We start from the raw sequence: 20,882 nt of genomic DNA on the forward strand, positions 1-20,882 counted from the left end.
AGGTTGTTGGATGGCGATAAGAATGAGAGCATGGTTAGTCTTTATATAGATGTAGAAGACAGACTATCACTAAGCATATAATCAATTTCATTTGAGAAAATATTCTAAGAATATTAAGATTTTCAACTCCTAAACAAGTTATTTTTTGCACGACATACTGGGCAATTTTTAATGATATGACTTGATCAACCGCAACATGCATTCCATATTCTCATTATTAGATACTAACTGGGAAAACAACAACCTCAATCTTTTCTTACCTACTTCACCTGTACCAATCACAACCATAGTCAATAAGGACAATCTCATTTAAGCTTTAACAAATAATGTTAGTGCTAAGCCATAATGCTTAATATAATTTTAGAGAATTAAGTACTCTAGTTACGGCTGAGCAAACATCGTCCAACCCACTGACCGAGTCTGACCGGTCCAATTATATTGGACTGGATACCCGACTCGCCTATAGATGTACTGGACGCCAATCTGAATTCACTGACTTATATCATGTTTGTTTGCATCTGACTCAAAATCTAGATTTAAGCCAATCCTTGACTCGTCGCGAGTAAGATGTCAGACCGTTTGTTTTCTATTTTGAGTCATTTTTGACTAAACCTCTGACTCAGACCTAACCCCTAATTCAGACCCATTCGAGTTAGGTAACAAAATAAGCCTGACTCATAAGACCAAACCACTTACTCACATATATCATATTTTTAAGTCAGTTAAGTCAAGTCTAACTCAATTTAGGAAATTTCAGTCTTAATCCAGACAACTCAAACGAGTCAAAGACATGGTGTTTCAGTTCGGTTGGAATTTGGATTTGGTGGTTGTGATGAAGATTAGAATTCCATTGGATTTCAGATTTGATGTGGGTCTAAGTGGGACAATCACACCCGTCGGGTTAAGGGTGATTTTGGGATTTTTCTTTTGCAGATGTGATGGAAAGGAATACGCTCCTACTTTTACCATCTGGGCATGCATCATTTAGCCCAAGCAAAAATTGCCGGTTGGCACGGATTTGCAGGCGTCATTACTCATTAGGTAGTGGAAGTAGGTCAAAATATTATTCTCAGATACAAAAAATAATTAAATTTTGCAAAAAGCTCAAAATATTAAAATATAAAAATAAATTTTACAAATGATCAAAACGTGTTCAGCTAATGTAGTAATATGTTGTTTGAGTTTAGCTTGTTAGGCTTACAATTATTTATTATAATACTTTTTGAATAATATCAAAACACAAAAATTAACTTTGAAAAATACCAAAACCTGATATTTCTGGTATTGTAACTAACAACCGGTCTGTAAGAAAGTTGGGTAAGCTTATCTAATTTGATGGATAGTGTAACTACATTAAAAAACAACTGGATGTTTTCCTTAAAACCGCGGTTTTCACCCGCAACCGTCCGTTAAATTGCGGGTGAAAACCAATCCGCAAGAGTCTATGGATCTGACACGGTTGAGTTTTCAAATCCGCAAGGTTTAGCTGTTTGGTTGCGGTTGGACTTTGAAATCCGCGGATTCACCCGCACCCGCAAAAATTGAGTTTTAGATTTTAGATTAGATTAGATATCTCTAACTTAATTACTGGGAATAATAGGTTCGTCCTCTTCAGAGAACATTTCAAGATCTGCATAATCTTCTTGAAGAAACTCAAGGTTTTGAAACTTCTCGATGCTTTCATGTGATCCACTCTGTGAGTTGTGAGAACTACTGGAAAAAGAAGTTGTGCCCTCCTCTTGATACTGAATATAAACACAAAATAAGGTAACAGTTAATTATCCGCCAAAGGTGGTCTAATGTGGACAAGAATCCTACTAAAGCACTAATCCAGAAAATTTATCCTGCTATTTGCCAATTCATAGAGGAAATTAAATTCGTTTTCAAAAACAAGGGGCTACATCAAATGATTAAACTACACTTATCAGTTGCAGTGTTAATTAAGATTACTACCTAGTAAGTATATATTGTACTCATAATGTGTGCAACAAAACTTTAGCATTTGCTTCATTGTTATTAATTTATTATCATGGGAGTGTGACAGTGAGTTAACATAAATAGAGAGATGAGTTATCCATACGAAGAGATTTTCACAGATAGGCAGACTTTTTTTTTTTAAAAAAAATTCTAAATCTGCGGTTAATCCGCATCCGGTCCGCATCACCCGTTAATCCGTGGATGTCAAATCCGCGGATAATTGGACCGGTTACGATTTAATTTTCCAAATCCGCAATTTTAACGGTTTAGTTGCGGGTGACCCCTAATCCGCAACCGTCCGTCCTTTGCACACCCCTACTACTACCTAAACACAAAAGGCCCGCATAGCTGACAGTCGCCGGGAAGACAAGAGCCCAACTCTATAATTAATGAGACGTTTAGATTTCCTTGTGCATGAAGGAAAAGCTCAATAACAAAAAATACTACTACCAAAAGACAAGAGTCCCGTATAGGTGAGCATAGGATGGATGGATGCTGATTTTGATATCTTTCATGTCCAATCCATCGAAATAACCAGTTTTAAAAAGGTATCCGTATCCAATCCAATCCATTAGCCAACGCCCCTTAATGAGCGGATGAATCGAATGGGTGCAAGTGGATTGCGAATTTTAAGAGTTTTTTCTTCTTCTTAAATTTAGAGTCCCTATTATCCACTACTAGTAGCAGCCCCCAACAAAATGATGAACACAGTAGTATAAAACATGAGACAAAAACCAGGTAAAACCGTAAAATAGAAGAGTAAGGAAACAAATCATTGTCCCATGTGAAGGTGACAACAACAAAATAGTTTTTCAGAAAATAGATCGATAATGCCAAATGAAATGCACATAATATGAGTTGCAGCAATATTTAATCTCCTTGCCCTCATCCTTGAATGCCAGCAAAGAGTATACCCGTCATTGTTCTGACTTTATCATTTTTTGAGATCCTACACTTAAAGTATATATATGGACAGAGGAATAGGGATAAGCATTTGTGTTTTTATTTTTTTTTGAAGCAAGCATTTGTCATAATATTTTTCGTATTTATGTATAATACTATGGTTATTTCGTGGGCCGGGTTTCCAATGGATGGGTGGCACTCTATCCGCATCCAATCCACTAAAATACGGGCTGGGTGTCCATCCGATACGGATTTGGCCTGGTGGAATCCGCCGGTGTGGACGTATTGCTCACCCTTAGTTTGGTCGTAGGACTCCGTTATTTGGATAACTAGTAAAGTCACGGTCGGGCCAATAGGGGAAGCAGGAAAACCCCACATTGGGACAACAAGGCCCAGGAGGCAACTGTGGTTTTACATTTTGGGTTTTCATCAAAATAAAATCATTAGTAGGGTCTTATTCATACATTATCATTATGTGATGTGGGAAGAACAATGCATAGTTTTAGGGCTAGGGTATAAAAGTTTTTACCCGTTCCAGTAGATAATCCTTACGGGACGGCTTAGAAAAAAAAAAAAATCTGAGCAATTACGAGGATTTAGGACTAAAGTTGTAAAGATATTCTAATTTAGGACGGTTTATTATTAGGTCTTAATTAATAAAGTAAATAAAATAATAACAAATAAAATATAAAGATTATTATCTAAAAATAGGGAGTCATAATTAACATCATACTAAAAATGTAAAAGATACTCGAAATATGCAAGAAAACAAACTATTTATTTAACGGATTACTTTGCTGTATTCCAGAAACAAAGACTTACTCGATAAGATGAAGTATTCCAATGTTAGTTTTATTGTGTTGTTTGTTTTGATTTTTTTATTCTTGCTGCTAAACCACACTATGCATATGAAAAAAGATTAAGTGTATCAAAAGAAGAAGAAGATATAGCACTGGAAAGACAACCGGAAACTCTAAACAAAAAGCCAATAAAACTATCATGGTAAGAGCTTTTTTCCCTACTTTTGATTCAAAGTTATCTTACTTTTTCATCCTAAGTTATCCTTATTTTCTTTGTTTTTTTATGTGATTTATTTTTATATGCATGTACAACCTCAGACCAAATATGGAGACACGGTTGATTGTATAAATATTTATAAGCAACCAGCATTTGACCATCCATTACTCAAGGATCATAAGATACAGATGGTTCCAAGTTTTATACAAGAAGAAACAACCGGTAAGAACATTTCAGCATCTAGTTATTGGGTTCCAAATATAGATAACGGGTTTCAAAACGAACGATGCCCATCGGAAACATTACCTATCCGTCGGACAAAGAAACAAGATTTAGTCAACGCACGCTATCTCTTACAGAAGAAGATCAATCCAAACCGTACAAACAATTATGGTTCAACTTCTTCGCCTAAGGATTATCATGTAAGTTATGTACTTAGGTTCATTTTTTAAGTTATGGATTGTATTTTTAGCTACCTATATAAAATATGTTTGTATTATTTCTGTTGTAGTTTGTCTCTGTTGAAGAACTTAGCCAGGGAAAAGCATACTATGGAGCCGCAGCTCTTATAAGTGCACATAAGCTTGAATTAAACTTGAAACAATTTAGCACCGCACAAGTTTGGATAGAGAATGGGCCGGAAAATGAAAAGAAAAGCATTCAATACTTGATATATAGTATACATTTATTATTTTTATTATTTTGGCTGGTATAACTCTTTCATTTTATTATTTTTACTTGATATATAGTATACATTTACTTATAATCCTTCGTTCTTTTGTTTATTTTCAGGCATATCCTGCAATCTTCGAGGATAACTACAGTCGACTAATGGGTTATTGGACGGTAAAACAGACATTTAATTAGTGTTAACATTTTTTTTCATTACATGTATAGTATTTTTTACAGAATATATATATATGCATATACATCGTACGTGTCTCTCGAGTATAAAAAAAAAACTTTATATACCGGTATTAATGGCCTGAGATGATTAAAGAAGCTTATTGTAAATGCTTTATTTTTAATTAATTGAAAGATTTATTATTACTCTGTGTTGGTTAAACTTCAACATAGAAGTCACTAACAAGCTGGTTAGGACAAGATTAGGAAATTGATGTAATCCCAAGGGAATTAGAAGTCATCTAGTTCTAAGAAGAGGAAAGACATGTAATAAGGTAATAGGACTAGGAAAAGGAATTCATAGTTATATATATATATGATCACCAAAGTTGTGGTTGATCATATGAGCAATATTAGAGCTTGTGTTTAGTTTTGAGAGATTTTCTAAACATCAATAAAGAGAGTTGTCTTCATATAAGCTAAGTTTCATCTTGCAGTTTCCATTAATTGGTATCAGAACTTGTTTCTGAGCCATGGAAAACGAAACCACCATTGTGGGTGCAAAACAGTTCACGCCACCATCAATACAAGTTCCAATCCTCAACGCAACAAACTACACAGTATGGGCCATGAGAATGAAGGTACTGATGAAAATCTACAAAGTTTGGGAAACAATTGATCCTGGTACATTGGACCCAGACAAAAACAATGTTGTCATTGGATTACTCTTTCAAGCAATACCAGAATGTCTTGTTCTACAAGTTGGTGAACAGGAAACTTCAAAGAAAATTTGGGATGCAATAAAGGCACGTAATCTCGGAGCTGATCGAGTTAAAGAAGCCCGTCTGCAAACCTTAATGTCTGAATTTGAAAGAGTGAAGATGAAAGACACTGATACTATTGATAGCTTAGGAAAGCTATCAGAGATAGCCTCAAAAGCTGCGTCACTTGGACAATCCATTGATGAAGATAAACTGGTAAAGAAGTTTCTCAATAGTTTACCAAGATCCAAGTATATTCATATCATAGCTCTCTCGAACAAGTCTTAGATTTAAAGAAGACTATGAAGATATAATTGGAAGATTGAAAGCATATGAAGAGAAATCCTTGATGAAGAAAACAATGGAGAAACTCAAGGAAAACTCTTGTACACAAACTCTTACCAACAAAACTCTGCGACAAGAGGAAGAGGTCGTGGAAGAGGTGGTAGAAAAACAGGCCGAGGAAGGGGAGGAAGGTTTAACTCACAAGATAGAACAACAAGTCAGAATGATCAAAACCAAGGGAAAGAAAAGAAGGATAGATCAAACATTATTTGTTACAGATGTGATAAACCAGGACACTTCTCCTCTGTATGCCCTGAAAGAATACAAAAGATGGAAAACAAACAAGAATGAAACAAGGGAAGCAGATACAACTCTTTTCATGCACGAAGTTGTATTCTTAAACGAAGGGAAACTAATACCAAAGAACTACGAATCAAAGGATGGAGAAGAAGGAATCTGGTATTTAGATAATGGAGCCAGCAATCACATGACTGGTAAGAGACACTACTTTTCTGAACTCAATGAGAAAATCAAAGGACAAGTGAAGTTTGGGGATGGATCTTCTGTAGAAATTGAAGGGAAAGGATCAATTCTATTTCAGAGCAAGACCGGAGAACAAAGCTTGTCACAAACATCTACTTCATCCCAAACTTACAAAGCAACATTCTAAGTTTAGGACAAGCTACAGAAGTTGGATGTGATGTTAGAATGCGACAAGATTATCTAACAGTTCATGACCCAAGTGGAAGACTTTTAGTTAGAGTCTCACGCTCACAGAATAGACTCTACAAGATAAGTCTCATGATTGGAAGGCCATTGTCTGAATATGAGACTGGAAGATCAGACATGGAAGTGGCACGCAAGGTTAGGACACATAAGCTTTAGAACTTTAAAGGCAATGTCTCAGAACAAGATGGTTCGAGGACTACCACAGATAAATGATGAAGCAAAAATCTGTGAATCATGTTTAGTTGGGAAACAAACTCGTCAAGGTTTCCCAAAAGCAACAACATTCAGAGCCTCAAAGCCATTAGAGCTTCTTCATGCTGATTTATGTGGTCCTATTACACCACAAACCCTTGCAAATAACAAATACATATTTGTTATTATAGATGACTTCTCAAGATATATGTGGTCTATTCTTATGAAAGAAAAGAGTGAAGCATTTGACAGATTCAAAGCTTTCAGAAATCTGATAGAAAAAGAGTTAAAAGAGGAGGTCAAAATGCTTAGAACTGATAGAGGAGGAGAGTTCACTTCCTTAGAGTTCAACAAGTTCTGTGAGTCAAATGGAATCAAAAGGCAACTCACAGCACCATATACACCACAACAAAACGGAGTGGTGGAGAGGAGAAACAGGACTCTAATGGAGATGACAAGAAGTTCTTTAAAGGCTATGCAGGTACCTAATTATCTATGGGGAGAAGCTGTACGACACTCCACATACCTAATAAACAGGATACCTACGAAAGCTCTGAAAGACATGACTCCATATGAAAGTTTGCGAAAGAGAAAACCAAACATAGATCATTTAAGAGTGTTTGGTTGCAAAGCATACGCAAAAGTTGATTCTGCAACTCTTAAGAAACTGGATGATCGATCTCAGACTCTTGTGAATCTAGGAATTGAGCCTGGATCCAAAGCTTACAGATTATTCAATCCAACAACGAAAAGAGTGATAGTGAGTCGAGATGTGGTATTCGATGAAAAAGCAAACTGGAACTGGAAAGAAACTAATGATGGACCAAGTAGGGATCCAGGAATGTTTCACATGAGATGGGGTCAAGTAATTGATGAAGGCGAAGGACCCATAATCATCAATACCAATGGAAACAATGATGTTAATCAAGAAGAAGAAGAGAATAATGAAACACTGAGAATAACGAAGAAGTAGAAGAAGAAGAAGAAGAGAAGAAGAAGAAGAGATCGATGAAATAACTCAACCCATTCCACTGCGAAAATCAACAAGAAAGATACAAAAGCCACAATATATGGAGGATTATGTTCTTCAAGCTGCAGAAGAATGTGAGATTATGCTACTTTCTGTTAATGATGAACCAAGGAATTTTCAGGAAGCAAAGATCTCGACTAAATGGACACAAGCATGTAGAGAAGAAATTATCTCAATCAACAGAAACAAGACTTGGTTTCTAGTTGATAATCCAGGTGGGGTAAAAGTGATTGGTCTTAAGTGGATCTTCAAAATAAAACGGAATGTTGATGGTACTGTCAACAAATATAAGGCAAGACTTGTAGCTAAGGGATACGTTCAAGAATCAGGCATAGACTTTGATGAAGTTTTTTCACCAGTTGCTAGACTAGAGACAATTCGTCTCTTAATAGCAGAAGCATCATCAAACTCATGGAAAATTCACCACTTAGACGTTAAGACAGCATTCTTACATGGTGAATTGCGAGAAGATATGTATGTGGTGGGGTTTTGAAAACACACAAAAACTCTTGCAAGTATACAAGGCCAAGTTTTAGTATAGAAAGTAAGCAAGGGATCATTCCACAGAGACTTGGGGTGTATTGAAGTTTCCTAGATAGCTGAGCTAGTGACAGGCAGTGAACTAAAGAACCAAAGAAGATTCAGTGGCAGTGAGCCAAAGGCAGTGAAGTTAAGAGGCAAAGAAACAAAGAAAATTCAAGAACAATTTAATCAAAACAGAAAACAAGCAAAACAGTTGAAGATGGAAGTGTCTGAAGATGGGTGAGAATTCTCCTTCACCTAGCTAGTTCACCTTGGTTACATCCCTGTCATGTGGTTAGTTAACTACCTAAAGTCCTTGGATAACCCCTAGCATTGTCTATCTGATTAAAGCATAGGCAATCACAGGTCATTTAGGGTCTAGGTCTCTAACTAATATGGCTTTGTGAATCCCTTAGATTATGACTAACTCCTAGCATTAATGGTCTGTTTAAAGCACCACTAATCACAAGCCAGTGAACCTTTGGAATGTTACTAACCTAAATGTTTTGAGCTCAACAGGGTCTAACCCAATTGGCTAACCAACAAAGTTCAGTTGACTTCTCACCCTAGTGGTGAATTAGAACTTAACAAACATGATGAATCACATGAACATTAACATAACAAGAACATGAACATAACAGTGAAAAATAGAATTGCAAAAAGCATAACATAACAGGACATTGAAATTGAAATTGACCCAATTAGGGGGTATCTCGGCTAACCAAGAACACCTTCTACACATAATACATATCCCCTATTTATACCCAGGACACCCAATTAGGGTTTACAAACCAAATCCCTAAATTTCCCCCAAAAACAGTAAAACTAGGGTTTTAAATTCATCTCACCAATCATGATGAAAGTTGTTTCTGACTTCGACCCACGTTGCTACATCTCCTTCTAGCCTTCCTGCACGCTTCGAATTCGTCTATAGACTCACTTATTTTACTGATTTCTCACCTAGGGTTTCAGAGAAAGGAATGGTGAGAAATCAGTGAAATAAGGGGCTAGAGAGAGGGGGAAAAAGGGAGGGTAGGTGATGGTGGTAGATATGGCGACGTTTGGTGGTTGTGGCAGGTATGGAAGTAGCAGGTGGAGGTGATGGTGGCGGTATGGGTGTTTCTGCAGAGGGTATGGAGGAGGAGAGGTCGATGGAAGAAGGGGAAGGGGATGTTTGGCGATGGGTATAGGGTTCGATGGCTAAGGTGTTGAGCGGGTGTATCAAGATGGGTGTACCGCGAGCTGAAACCGCTGGATATGGAGATGGTAGGTGGATCGGACGGCTAAGAAAGAAGCAGCTTGTATCGACCGTAGGATGTAAAATACAACGAAGTCTACGGTGCGAGATTAGGTTAGGTGTTGTAGTGTTGAGCGGAATCATCGGGATTTGATGCACAGGCATAGGAGCGACCGTAGGATGCTGAAATGCTTCGATCTGACGGCTGAAATCCGAGACGGGCTTGGATATAGAAAATGGGTTTGGGTGAGGATTTTGGGCCTTGGGTATGCCAAGACCATATCTTCTTTAAGAACAATTCTTCCTTCTTGAGCCCATTCCTAGCTTTTTGGTCTTCCGCACATCACTCTTCGCGGCTTCCTTGCGTAATTCCTCCTGGCTTTTCACTACTTTTCTGCTCTTTTTGCTCCGCAACTCATCCAATCTTTATTTATTACCTAAAAATGCAAAATTAAGTAAGAAAAATATTTATTCTTGAAAACAATGAAAATACAGAATATGGGATAAAATGTAGAATTAATGCACAAAAGATGAGTTAAATGTCAAGAAAAATATATAGAAATATGCACTTTTTAGCACTCATCAAATACCCCCAAACCTAAACTAAACATTGTCCTCAATGTTTCAAAATATGGAAAGAATTAAAATGCAACATATGGAAAGGGACATGCTGAGTAGAGTAAAAGGAGAGAGAATACCCGATTTCGGCGAAAGCAGAATTAAAACTCCGTTATTCAAGGCAAACAATCCAACATATTTCAGCCGAGATCATATTGGATTAGCAAAGTATATACAAATGGAAAAAAAAAAAAAAGTTTTTTTTTTTAAGAGATTTTATCTACTGGATTATATACAAAAAATTCACCATACACCAAAAGTCTAAAGAGTTGAGGATCAACCCAAAAGACAAAGTGCAGAGGTTTCAACAGCTTCAAATAATAATAGGAAAGAAACGCAAGTGAAACTGTGAAACAAAATGAGCTACCCCCAAACCTGGATTTTACAGAAGATATAATTTTGAAAACAAAATCGCGCAGTTTCGGGGGTTCATCATGCAAAAGGTCTAGCTCGAAGTGAACTGTGCTAGGGACGGGCAAACATGCTAATTCCAACTGTGGTTCCTCAAATGTATTATACTTAGAAGCAAAATAGTCCAAGAGGACTTGGGAAGCACACAGTTCCAAACCTAGATTAGGCATTCTCAGAAAAATTGGTTTTACAATATTGGTACAAACCAAATCTAGGTTGGGTGGAAGGCCATCATATTGTGACTCATGTAGGAGAATAGGCACGTCATTATCAATCAAATCAAAATCTCCTAAATCATCTACACATGTCACATCATGCTCACAATCATCAATCAAATTAGCAAGTCCACAATCAGAATCATCAACATCATCAACAGATTTGTCCTCATGCATCGGCAATTCAATGGAAACATCAAATGGAATACTAGAAGAGATATCATTCATTAAGGTCTGGGCAGAGAAGCCTAATGTATTTGAACCCAAAGGTTCCATAACATCATCAGTATAGACATGTTCTTCTAATATAATATCATAATTATTATCATCCTCAACAAAACAAGAGTGTCCTTCCCTAAAAACTATAGTGTTTCTATTCCACTCATTTACCTCTAGATTAGGTTCATGTTCAATATGACTATCATGAGTAGGGTTAAAAACACTATTTTGATAATTAATTTCATTAGGGATAAAAATGCTGCTATGATCATTCAATGTATGCATTTCTAAACTAGCAGTGTTTTGTTTGAGGAGATTGATGTTTTCCATTATAGATTGCATACAAGGGCTCATGTGAAATTGTTCGTCCTCCCCTTGTGTGTGATTGATACATGGGTGCATGGTCGTTAGGGTCTATAAATGGTTGATCGCAACCTTGAAAAGGTTGATTATGGTCCCAATAACCACCATCATAATAATCTGTAGGTTCTACAAACCTTGGAATTTCTCCAGTCCGCCTAAATTCATGGAAAATATAGCAATTCGCAATAGTGTGGTCTAAGCCATCACATGCGGGACATGCATAGATTTCAGGTTGCCTAAGAAAATTAGATGTGACAGATTCCTCATGTGATTGCATTTCTAAAGCTGCGATTCGAGCTTCTAATTGATCGATCAGAGATGATTGTGTGGGTGAGGCACTAGCAAAATGTTCATTTTCACGTTGTGGCAAACGATGCATGTGCGAATAGTCAGTAGGGTTCATGTATTGAAGCTCGGGACTTTGAAAATGTCCATAATAATTCCTATGACTATTGACATCATGGTCTATGGGAGGTTCATAACGTGAAGTATGTCCACGCGCAAGTTCTCTAAGGGATTCGTTGTATTCCCCAACTGTAGAAAAAGATCTATACATGATTGGGCTCAAAGGCTAAGTAAAGAGTTTACAAAGCTCAAAATTTGGTTTTTAAGGGATTTGGATTTTTGGGAAAAATTTGGTTTTTATGGGAATGAAAAACATTTGGTTTTTGATGGGAAACATTTGGTTTTTATGGGGATAAGCCCACTGTTTTGGTTGTGCTTTGGTGAGGCAATGGGTTTGGAGAACTGTTGTGAAACAGAGCCCAACTTTCGTCCTAGAGTTTGGATACACGGCCCACTAACGACTTTAGTAAGCCCAGAAACTAATGAAGCCCAGCTGAGTTGGTAGGTTCAGTTAACCTTGTTTAGGTTGTTTGTTGGGTTTTTGAAACCCAAAATTTTGATAGGGACAATCACACAGTTAAGCTCAAATACAAACCCAAAAGTTAACTTAAATTACAAGCCCAACAAAAAAAATGGAAAAAATTATTACAAGCCCACAAATTGAAAATGGAAGCCCACATGTTGGGTTCTCTTAATGGGTTTAGGCTTACCTTTGAAGCACAGCCCAGCTGCTCAGTTTGGTTGCAAAAGCCCAGTTGGGCTTTAGATCATCCTAAGCTTTGGCTTCAACACTCAAGGCCCAGTTGGGCTTGGTTCAATTTCTTCTCCTTCTGCAGCTTACAGCCCAGTTGGGCTTGGTTCAATTTAGCACCAGGCAGCAAGGGTTGCAGCAGATTTGGCCTGGCACCAGCAGGAGGTAGCAGCAGCTTGCTTTTGCACAGCAGCAACAGCTGAGGCACAGCAGCAAGACCAGGAGCAGCAGCAGGAGAAGCAGCAATAGCAGCACCACAAGTTCAGCACCACAAGTTCAGCAATAGCAGCTCAGCAGCAAGGCAGTAGCAGGATCAGGAGAAGTAGCTGGAAAGAAAGCTGCAGCAGCACATCAGTTTGGCAGCCAAGGCAGCAGTCAGCAGCAGCATCAGCTCCACAGGAGCACTTCACAGCAGGTACCTGGACTCAGCAAAGATCAGTTTCTTTCAGCTGCACTACACAGCAGCTACTAAAACAGCAAGTTAATCTAAGATGCAAGAATGCAATGCATGATGCAAGATATGCAGTGCAGAGAATATGCAAGATGAATATGCAAGTGAGGCTAGATGAACTAAATGCAAGGAGAACAGCAAATAAGAATGCTTCGAAAACACAACGCCAAGTCCCCGGCAGCGGCGCCAAAAACTTGGTGTGGTTAGAAAACACACAAAAACTCTTGCAAGTATACAAGGCCAAGTTTTAGTATAGAAAGTAAGCAAGGGATCATTCCACAGAGACTTGGGGTGTATTGAAGTTTCCTAGATAGCTGAGCTAGTGACAGGCAGTGAACTAAAGAACCAAAGAAGATTCAGTGGCAGTGAGCCAAAGGCAGTGAAGTCAAGAGGCAAAGAAACAAAGAAAATTCAAGAACAATTTAATCAAAACAGAAAACAAGCAAAACAGTTGAAGATGGAAGTGTCTGAAGATGGGTGAGAATTCTCCTTCACCTAGCTAGTTCACCTTGGTTACATCCCTGTCATGTGGTTAGTTAACTACCTAAAGTCCTTGGATAACCCCTAGCATTGTCTATCTGATTAAAGCATAGGCAATCACAGGTCATTTAGGGTCTAGGTCTCTAACTAATATGGCTTTGTGAATCCCTTAGATTATGACTAACTCCTAGCATTAATGGTCTGTTTAAAGCACCACTAATCACAAGCCAGTGAACCTTTGGAATGTTACTAACCTAAATGTTTTGAGCTCAACAGGGTCTAACCCAATTGGCTAACCAACAAAGTTCAGTTGACTTCTCACCCTAGTGGTGAATTAGAACTTAACAAACATGATGAATCACATGAACATTAACATAACAAGAACATGAACATAACAGTGAAAAATAGAATTGCAAAAAGCATAACACAACAGGACATTGAAATTGCAAATTACAAATTAACCCTAAATTACAGTAAATTGAAATTGAAATTGACCCAATTAGGGGGTATCTCGGCTAACCAAGAACACCCTCTACACATACAACACCTCCTCTATTTATACCCAAAACTATGAATTAGGGTTCCATATGTTCTTCCCCAAAAAATCCCTAAAACAGTAAAATTAGGGTTTTAAATTCATCTCACCAATCATGATGAAAGTTGTTTCTGACTTCGACCCACGTTGCTACATCTCCTTCTAGCCTTCCTGCACGCTTCGAATTCGTCTATAGACTCACTTATTTTACTGATTTCTCACCTAGGGTTTCAGAGAAAGGAATGGTGAGAAATCAGTGAAATAAGGGGCTAGAGAGAGGGGGAAAAAGGGAGGGTAGGTGATGGTGGTAGATATGGCGACGTTTGGTGGCTGTGGCAGGTATGGAAGTAGCAGGTGGAGGTGATGGTGGCGGTATGGGTGTTTCTGCAGAGGGTATGGAGGAGGAGAGGTCGATGGAAGAAGGGGAAGGGGATGTTTGGCGATGGGTATAGGGTTCGATGGCTAAGGTGTTGAGCGGGTGTATCAAGATGGGTGTACCGCGAGCTGAAACCGCTGGATATGGAGATGGTAGGTGGATCGGACGGCTAAGAAAGAAGCAGCTTGTATCGACCGTAGGATGTAAAATACAACGAAGTCTACGGTGCGAGATTAGGTTAGGTGTTGTAGTGTTGAGCGGAATCATCGGGATTTGATGCACAGGCATAGGAGCGACCGTAGGATGCTGAAATGCTTCGATCTGACGGCTGAAATCCGAGACGGGCTTGGATATAGAAAATGGGTTTGGGTGAGGATTTTGGGCCTTGGGTATGCCAAGACCATATCTTCTTTAAGAACAATTCTTCCTTCTTGAGCCCATTCCTAGCTTTTTGGTCTTCCGCACATCACTCTTCGCGGCTTCCTTGCGTAATTCCTCCTGGCTTTTCACTACTTTTCTGCTCTTTTTGCTCCGCAACTCATCCAATCTTTATTTATTACCTAAAAATGCAAAATTAAGTAAGAAAAATATTTATTCTTGAAAACAATGAAAATACAGAATATGGGATAAAATGTAGAATTAATGCACAAAAGATGAGTTAAATGTCAAGAAAAATATATAGAAATATGCACTTTTTAGCACTCATCAGTATGTTGAACAACCAGAAGGTTTTAAAGTAAAAGGACAAGAGCATAAGGTTTATAAGTTATCAAAAGCTATATATGGTCTAAGACAAGCTCCTCGATCCTGGAATACAAAGTTAGATCAAATCTTAAGAGAAATCATATTTGTTAAGTGCTCTAAAGAAACATCAGTATACAGAAGAGAAGAAAAGGGAACGCTTCTTGTGATTGCAGTCTATGTAGATGATCTATTTTTGACTGGAAACTCCCTAAAGGTGATCAATGAGTTCAAGAGAGAAATGTCATCAAAGTTTGAGATGTCAGACCTCGGAAAACTCACTTATTACATTGGCATAGAAGTCCATCAAGGAGTAGATGGGATTCAGATTAAACAAGAAACTTATGCAAGGAGAATTCTGAAAGAAGCAGGACTTGAAAATTGTAATCCAACTAAGATACCAATGGAGTTTGGACTTAAAGTTTCAAAGGCACAAGAAGAAGCTGAGATTGATCCAACGAGTTATAGAAGAAATGTTGGATGCCTTAGATACTTGTTACACACAAGACCATACTTGGCTTTCTCTGTGGGAGTAGAAAGCCGTTATATGCAGAGTCCACGCAAGTCTCATGGTGATGTAATAAAGCAAATATTGAGATATCTAAGAGGAACAATCAGCTGTGGATTGAAGTATGGTCGAGGAGGATCAAAAGGAATTGTTGGGTATAGTGATAACAGTCATAATATTGACCAAGATGATGGAAAAAGTACAACTGGTCATATATTTTATCTAGGAGAAGCACCTATTACATGGTGTTCACATAAGCAAGACACTGTAGCCCTCTCATCCTGTGAAGCTGAGTTTAGGGCTGCAACAGAAGCAGCTAACAATCAATCTGGCTTCAAGAACTGTTGGGTGAAATCAAAGGAAGAGAACCTGAAAAAGTTCTCATCAAGATTGATAATAAGTCTGCAATTGCACTCACTAAAAATCCAGTGTTTCATGGGAAGACGAAACACATTCACAAAAGGTATCATTTCATACGAGAATGTATCGAGAAGGAGATCATCAACGTTGAACATATACAAGGAACTGAGCAGAAAGCAGATATATTGACAAAGACATTAGCTCGGATCAAGTTTGAAGAAATGAGACAATTGATTGAAGTACAAGATATGTCACGGGTAAGGTTGAAGCTTAACGGGGAGAATGTTGGTTAAACTTCAACATAGAAGTTACTAACAAGCTGGTTAGGACAAGATTAGGAAATTGATTTAATCCTAAGGGAATTAGAAGTCATCTAGTTCTAAGAAAAGGAAAGACATGTAATAAGGTAATAGGACTAGGAAAAGGAATTCATAGTTCTATATATATATGATCACCAAAGTTGTGGTTGATCATATGAGGAAGATTAGAGCTTGTGTTTAGTTTTGAGAGATTTTCTAAACATCAATAAAGAGAGTTGTCTTTATATAAGCTAAGTTTCATCTTGCAGTTGCCATTACTCTGTTTATAATAATTTTCAATCTAGAATATAAAAAATGGGAAAATAGTTATATTAATCTATGGAGAGTTAAAACAATATTGATGCATTATTTCCGGTTAGTAATGTTTTTATATCTTAATCTATAGGTGGATTGTGGTAAACAACCAGGTTGTTTCAATGTACTTTGTTATGGCTTCGTTCAAGTTCATGAGCAGGTATTTCTTGGTTCAGTATTAGGACAAACATCAACCTACGGAAAACATGCATTCGACCTACCTGCTAGGGTATATCGAGTAAGTGAGAATCATTTAGTTTCATTCAAAAAGTTGAACAAATAAAATTTTGTAATCACTTGATGCCCAATGTCTTTATTCATATATTAACAGGATTCGACAACCGGTAACTGGTGGTTGATGTTTAACGTTATAATAGGATATTGGCCAGCAGAAATCTTTACGCATTTGGCAGACAATGCTTCGGTTGTACGATATGGAGGTATAGCAGGTGCAGAACCTCAGACAGAGACACCACCTATGGGAAATGGATATTTACCTCAACTTCAGGATTATACGAAGACATCATTTATAAGGAAAATGAAATATATCGACGATAAAGGACAACTTGCGAACATAAACCCAGACAGAGTACAATCTAAGCATGATGCAAACTTGGATTGTTATAATATTTTGTTCGTTGGTAATTTAGGAGGCGATTGGGAAATGGCTATGACATATGGAGGACCTGGTGGTATGTGTAGCTAGCACATTAATGCTACTGATGGAATGTCTGAGCTCATAATTATTTTTGTAGTGAAATAAGCTTGGTTATCTCAACTCAAGTGTTTTCTTTTCTTTTTTCTTTCGGTAACCAAATATAAATTTAAACTTAATTAACTTAAGCTTCAAGCTATGGTTACATTTGAAAGTTGATTGCATCTAAGATTCTGTACAAAAATGGCGAACGAGCATCAATTAGCTTAGGAGTGACAAGAAGGTCTTGTTGACTTTGCTTTAGTAGCGATCACCATAAACTAAAATGATACTCTTTCTGTCCCAAAAATAGTGACAGAACTATCACTTTTTTATTTTTACCTATTTTAAAATCAAGACTATAAAACAAGGTTTGGCTAAGGGCAATTCCTATGGAATGAACAAATTCAGAGATTGTTCATTTTGCTCCCACTATGGAATGAACAAACATGCAAAATGGATGTTCAAATCAACAAATTTGTTGATTTGTACATCGAGTTGGATAACCCAGCGCGCGTCTGTTATAGTGACGGGCGTCAGAAGGAATGACGCTGGCGTTAAAAGGAATAACTCTGGCGTTTGAATAAATGACGCCCCTCACACCTTGACTCTCCAAACGCCAGAGTTATTCCTTTTAACGCCAGCGTTCATTGCCATAGGAACTGTTCTAAGTTTGACTGTGTTAGAGATGGTCTGAATTTGTCCTCAAAAGAATAAATCTGTGATTTTCAAGACCACACCCTACTACTCGCACGTGTCGTAGGTTTTAGGGCTGAGCTTCTCTTCATTTCCATTCAATTTCTCATTTACTGCCTACCGAAACGAAACGTCAAAATCAGCAGACCTTTCCAAATTGTTAAGTTCATTCATCTTTCTTCCAAACCCTAACATGAAGTAGAATCTCAAAAGATCAGCAATTACACAATTAAAACACACCGTTTTACACACAATCACATTAAAGAAGAAGATTCTCAAAAGATCATCACCCGAAACGATTCGAGCAGACTTTTTTTCTCTTTTTGGAAAACACTATCAAAAGAAGAACAACCTCACTGAAACCTTACAAATTCTAAGGCAAATCTTTACTCTCCATAATCATCAGCCCCTGCAAAATGTGATTTACCCAAGTAATCAATCTCACTTCAACTTTTTAATCTCTCTAAAATTTCTGTTTTTTGTTTTTCCTTTCGTACTACATCTTTCTTTCCGCCGTAATTTGTTTGTCATTTGATTTCTAGGGTCCATGTTTTGTTTCTCTAAAAATTGGTTAGTGGTTCATTTAGATCAGGTTGAAGAGAGCAAGACTGGGTTTTCATGATAGATCGTCTTCTTCCTCTGTAGCTATTGGTAATTAGATGAAAACAGAATTACTTTGTATCTTATATTTAATTATTTGTATTTTGCTCCAATTAATCCTATGAAAATTTAACTTTCATTTTGTTTATGAATGACTCATAGGAATAAAGCAGCTTCAATAAGTTCTTACGAGTACTATAGCCTCAAGCTCGGCAAACTTTTAAGGTTCTTCCATCTTCCAATTTTTTTGAAATTTAGGTGAATCGTAAAATATGTGGGCTAATTTCTTAAATCTACTGCTTGCTTAAAAACAGTTGGAACAAAATCTGTTGCACATTCTCCATAGATCAATAAAAGAAGTTGGTTTTGCTCCGGAGTGAGGTAATATTTGTTTCTTTATTTTGTTGAACTGGAGATTTGAAAGATATATGCAAATTGTATTCCTTTGGTTTGTAAGAAATTTGAAGATTAGGTTACCGTGTCTATTGATAAGTTACCAAGTTTGAGATAGTAATAGTTATTAACTTCGCTCACTGTTTGAGAACATTAGAAGATGAAGTGAAACATGCAAAATCAGAAGAAAGCTCCCCGTTTGAGCTACTTGCATCAGAAAAAGTATTGTTGGAGGAACAATTTATACATGGAAAAATCGGAAAAATAGCTAGCGAGACAGGGTACTGAATGTATTTATATTGGAGGTCTCCATTATTTTCCATTTTGTGTTCTTGCTAATATTATTCTTCTATAAGGAAAATGCATTATGAATTAAGAATTAGAGTCAAGTAATTTATACTCAACTTACTTTACCCAGTGACGGTCGTTTTGAAAACAGTTGAAAGAAATACAATTTAATTCTACACATACCAACTTCAATTTTTTTTTTTTTTTTTTTTTTTTTGAATCTTACAAGGGTAAAATTTTATTCAAAAGAAAAAAAGAAATACAAAATGAGAGGTGCCTAAGCGCAATAAGAGAAGGAAAAAAGCCGTCTCAACACACACCAACTTCAAAATGTAACTTTCGTGATCATCAATAGAAAAACTGTGTAACTACAGAATATCCATAGCTACACCCAAGTTACCATTTCTAGATCTAAACTTCTATGAACATGAATATGATAATTAAATGTACTAAAAATGTAAAGGAGACACTCGATTTTTACACGGTTCAATCCATAATGGTTCGAATGCGACAACTAATTTGTGGTGGGTAAAAGTAAACACTATCATAGAATTTTATTCTCTGTCCCTTCCCTATGGTGTAGACGTGGTAGTGTAACTGCGTGTGAAGGATGACTTTTAAGAAGTCTTAATGAGTTCTATGGTTTCAATTTAAGATTGAAGTGGGGTGTAGCAGTAACACTCTTTATGGAAACTCACCTATCTGAATGAGGAAGTGGGGCCGCTTCCTATGAGAATATGAGCTTTGATTCTCTAGAGCATTCTGAGAAACAGGATATGTCAAGGGCCAAATTGGAAAAAACGGCACGAGCTTGGCAGCAACCTTGGAGATATCACCCGTGGTTGTTATCGCGAATTACATCAAATACTAGCAGTTCAAGACATAGTTCACTGTCTCTAGCAAGTAATTCCGGTAATATCTCACTAAGAAAAGGTTCAAGACCTCATGGAAACCTCTTCCTAAAATTGTATTTCCTGCGATTTTTATGTGGTTTTCGTTTTGATGGTTTTGGTATTACTGGAACTGCGGACCTAAAGGTCACTAAGGGTTCTCTAGTTCATACTTTTTCACTTTGGTGAAAGATACCTATAATCTCACCATGTGAGAACTAAAGATGAAAGCTCTCAATACTATCATGATTTGTGCAATCCATAGTATGACCCCGGGGTCAACACACTTTGTGTGAGGGAGAGGACGTAGAAATGACTAGTATGATTTCAACACTTGCACGATCAGTCTGTTTGGATCGTGAGATTGGGATGTTGATTTACCAAGATCTATCTGTGTTTTCATGTTTTATTGAGTTTTCATTCATGTGGGGGATTGTTGGAAAACAATTAATAAAAAATAATTTTTTAAAGTTTTAATAAAAATTATAATTTCTTGTTTTCTTTTGTGAATGAAACTTATTAGTCTCACATTGTGGAGTTTCCAATTTTTAGTAGTTTTAAGAAACTATATAAACCTTTTAGTCCCACATCGGGGAGTTTTTCTTCTTAAGTTGTATTTGTTAATTATATAAACAAATTCACTACTTTTGTATAATCTATGGGAAATGGATTGCTCTATATTTATAGGGATCCCTAAGGGAAAAACAATTTATATTGTTTTCTCAAGTGTTCGAGATTTTCCTATATGGTTTTTTCGGAGTTGTCAAGCTCAAGTTGAGCATCTACTACATATGCTAGTAGTAGGTGTAGTAAGGTGTTTTATCCTGGAGATATCCGT

General features: G+C 37.1%; 1 protein-coding gene across 1 annotated transcript; it reads left to right on the plus strand.

Moving 5' to 3' along the window:
• Positions 1–4,085: 4,085 nt before the first annotated feature.
• LOC113360202 lies at positions 4,086–17,189 on the plus strand. The gene is made up of 5 exons (XM_026603737.1): positions 4,086–4,319; positions 4,409–4,516; positions 4,690–4,743; positions 16,575–16,721; positions 16,815–17,189. Exons 1-5 carry the CDS (start codon positions 4,086–4,088, stop codon positions 17,187–17,189), a joined length of 918 nt encoding a protein of 305 aa, XP_026459522.1.
• The last annotated feature ends 3,693 nt before the right edge of the window (positions 17,190–20,882 follow it).

This window comes from Papaver somniferum, chromosome 3, assembly GCF_003573695.1.
Source record: "Papaver somniferum cultivar HN1 chromosome 3, ASM357369v1, whole genome shotgun sequence".
NCBI classification, from domain to species: domain Eukaryota; kingdom Viridiplantae; phylum Streptophyta; class Magnoliopsida; order Ranunculales; family Papaveraceae; genus Papaver; species Papaver somniferum.

Excerpts from the sequence above, each read along its gene's own strand:
- LOC113360202 (XM_026603737.1), top strand. The coding sequence starts at position 4,086 with ATGGTTCCAAGTTTTATACAAGAAGAAACAACCGGTAAGAACATTTCA. Across the intron at positions 4,320-4,408 it reads CTTCGCCTAAGGATTATCAT|TTTGTCTCTGTTGAAGAACT; the intron begins GTAAGTTATGTA and ends TTTCTGTTGTAG. Across the intron at positions 4,744-16,574 it reads GACTAATGGGTTATTGGACG|GTGGATTGTGGTAAACAACC; the intron begins GTAAAACAGACA and ends CTTAATCTATAG.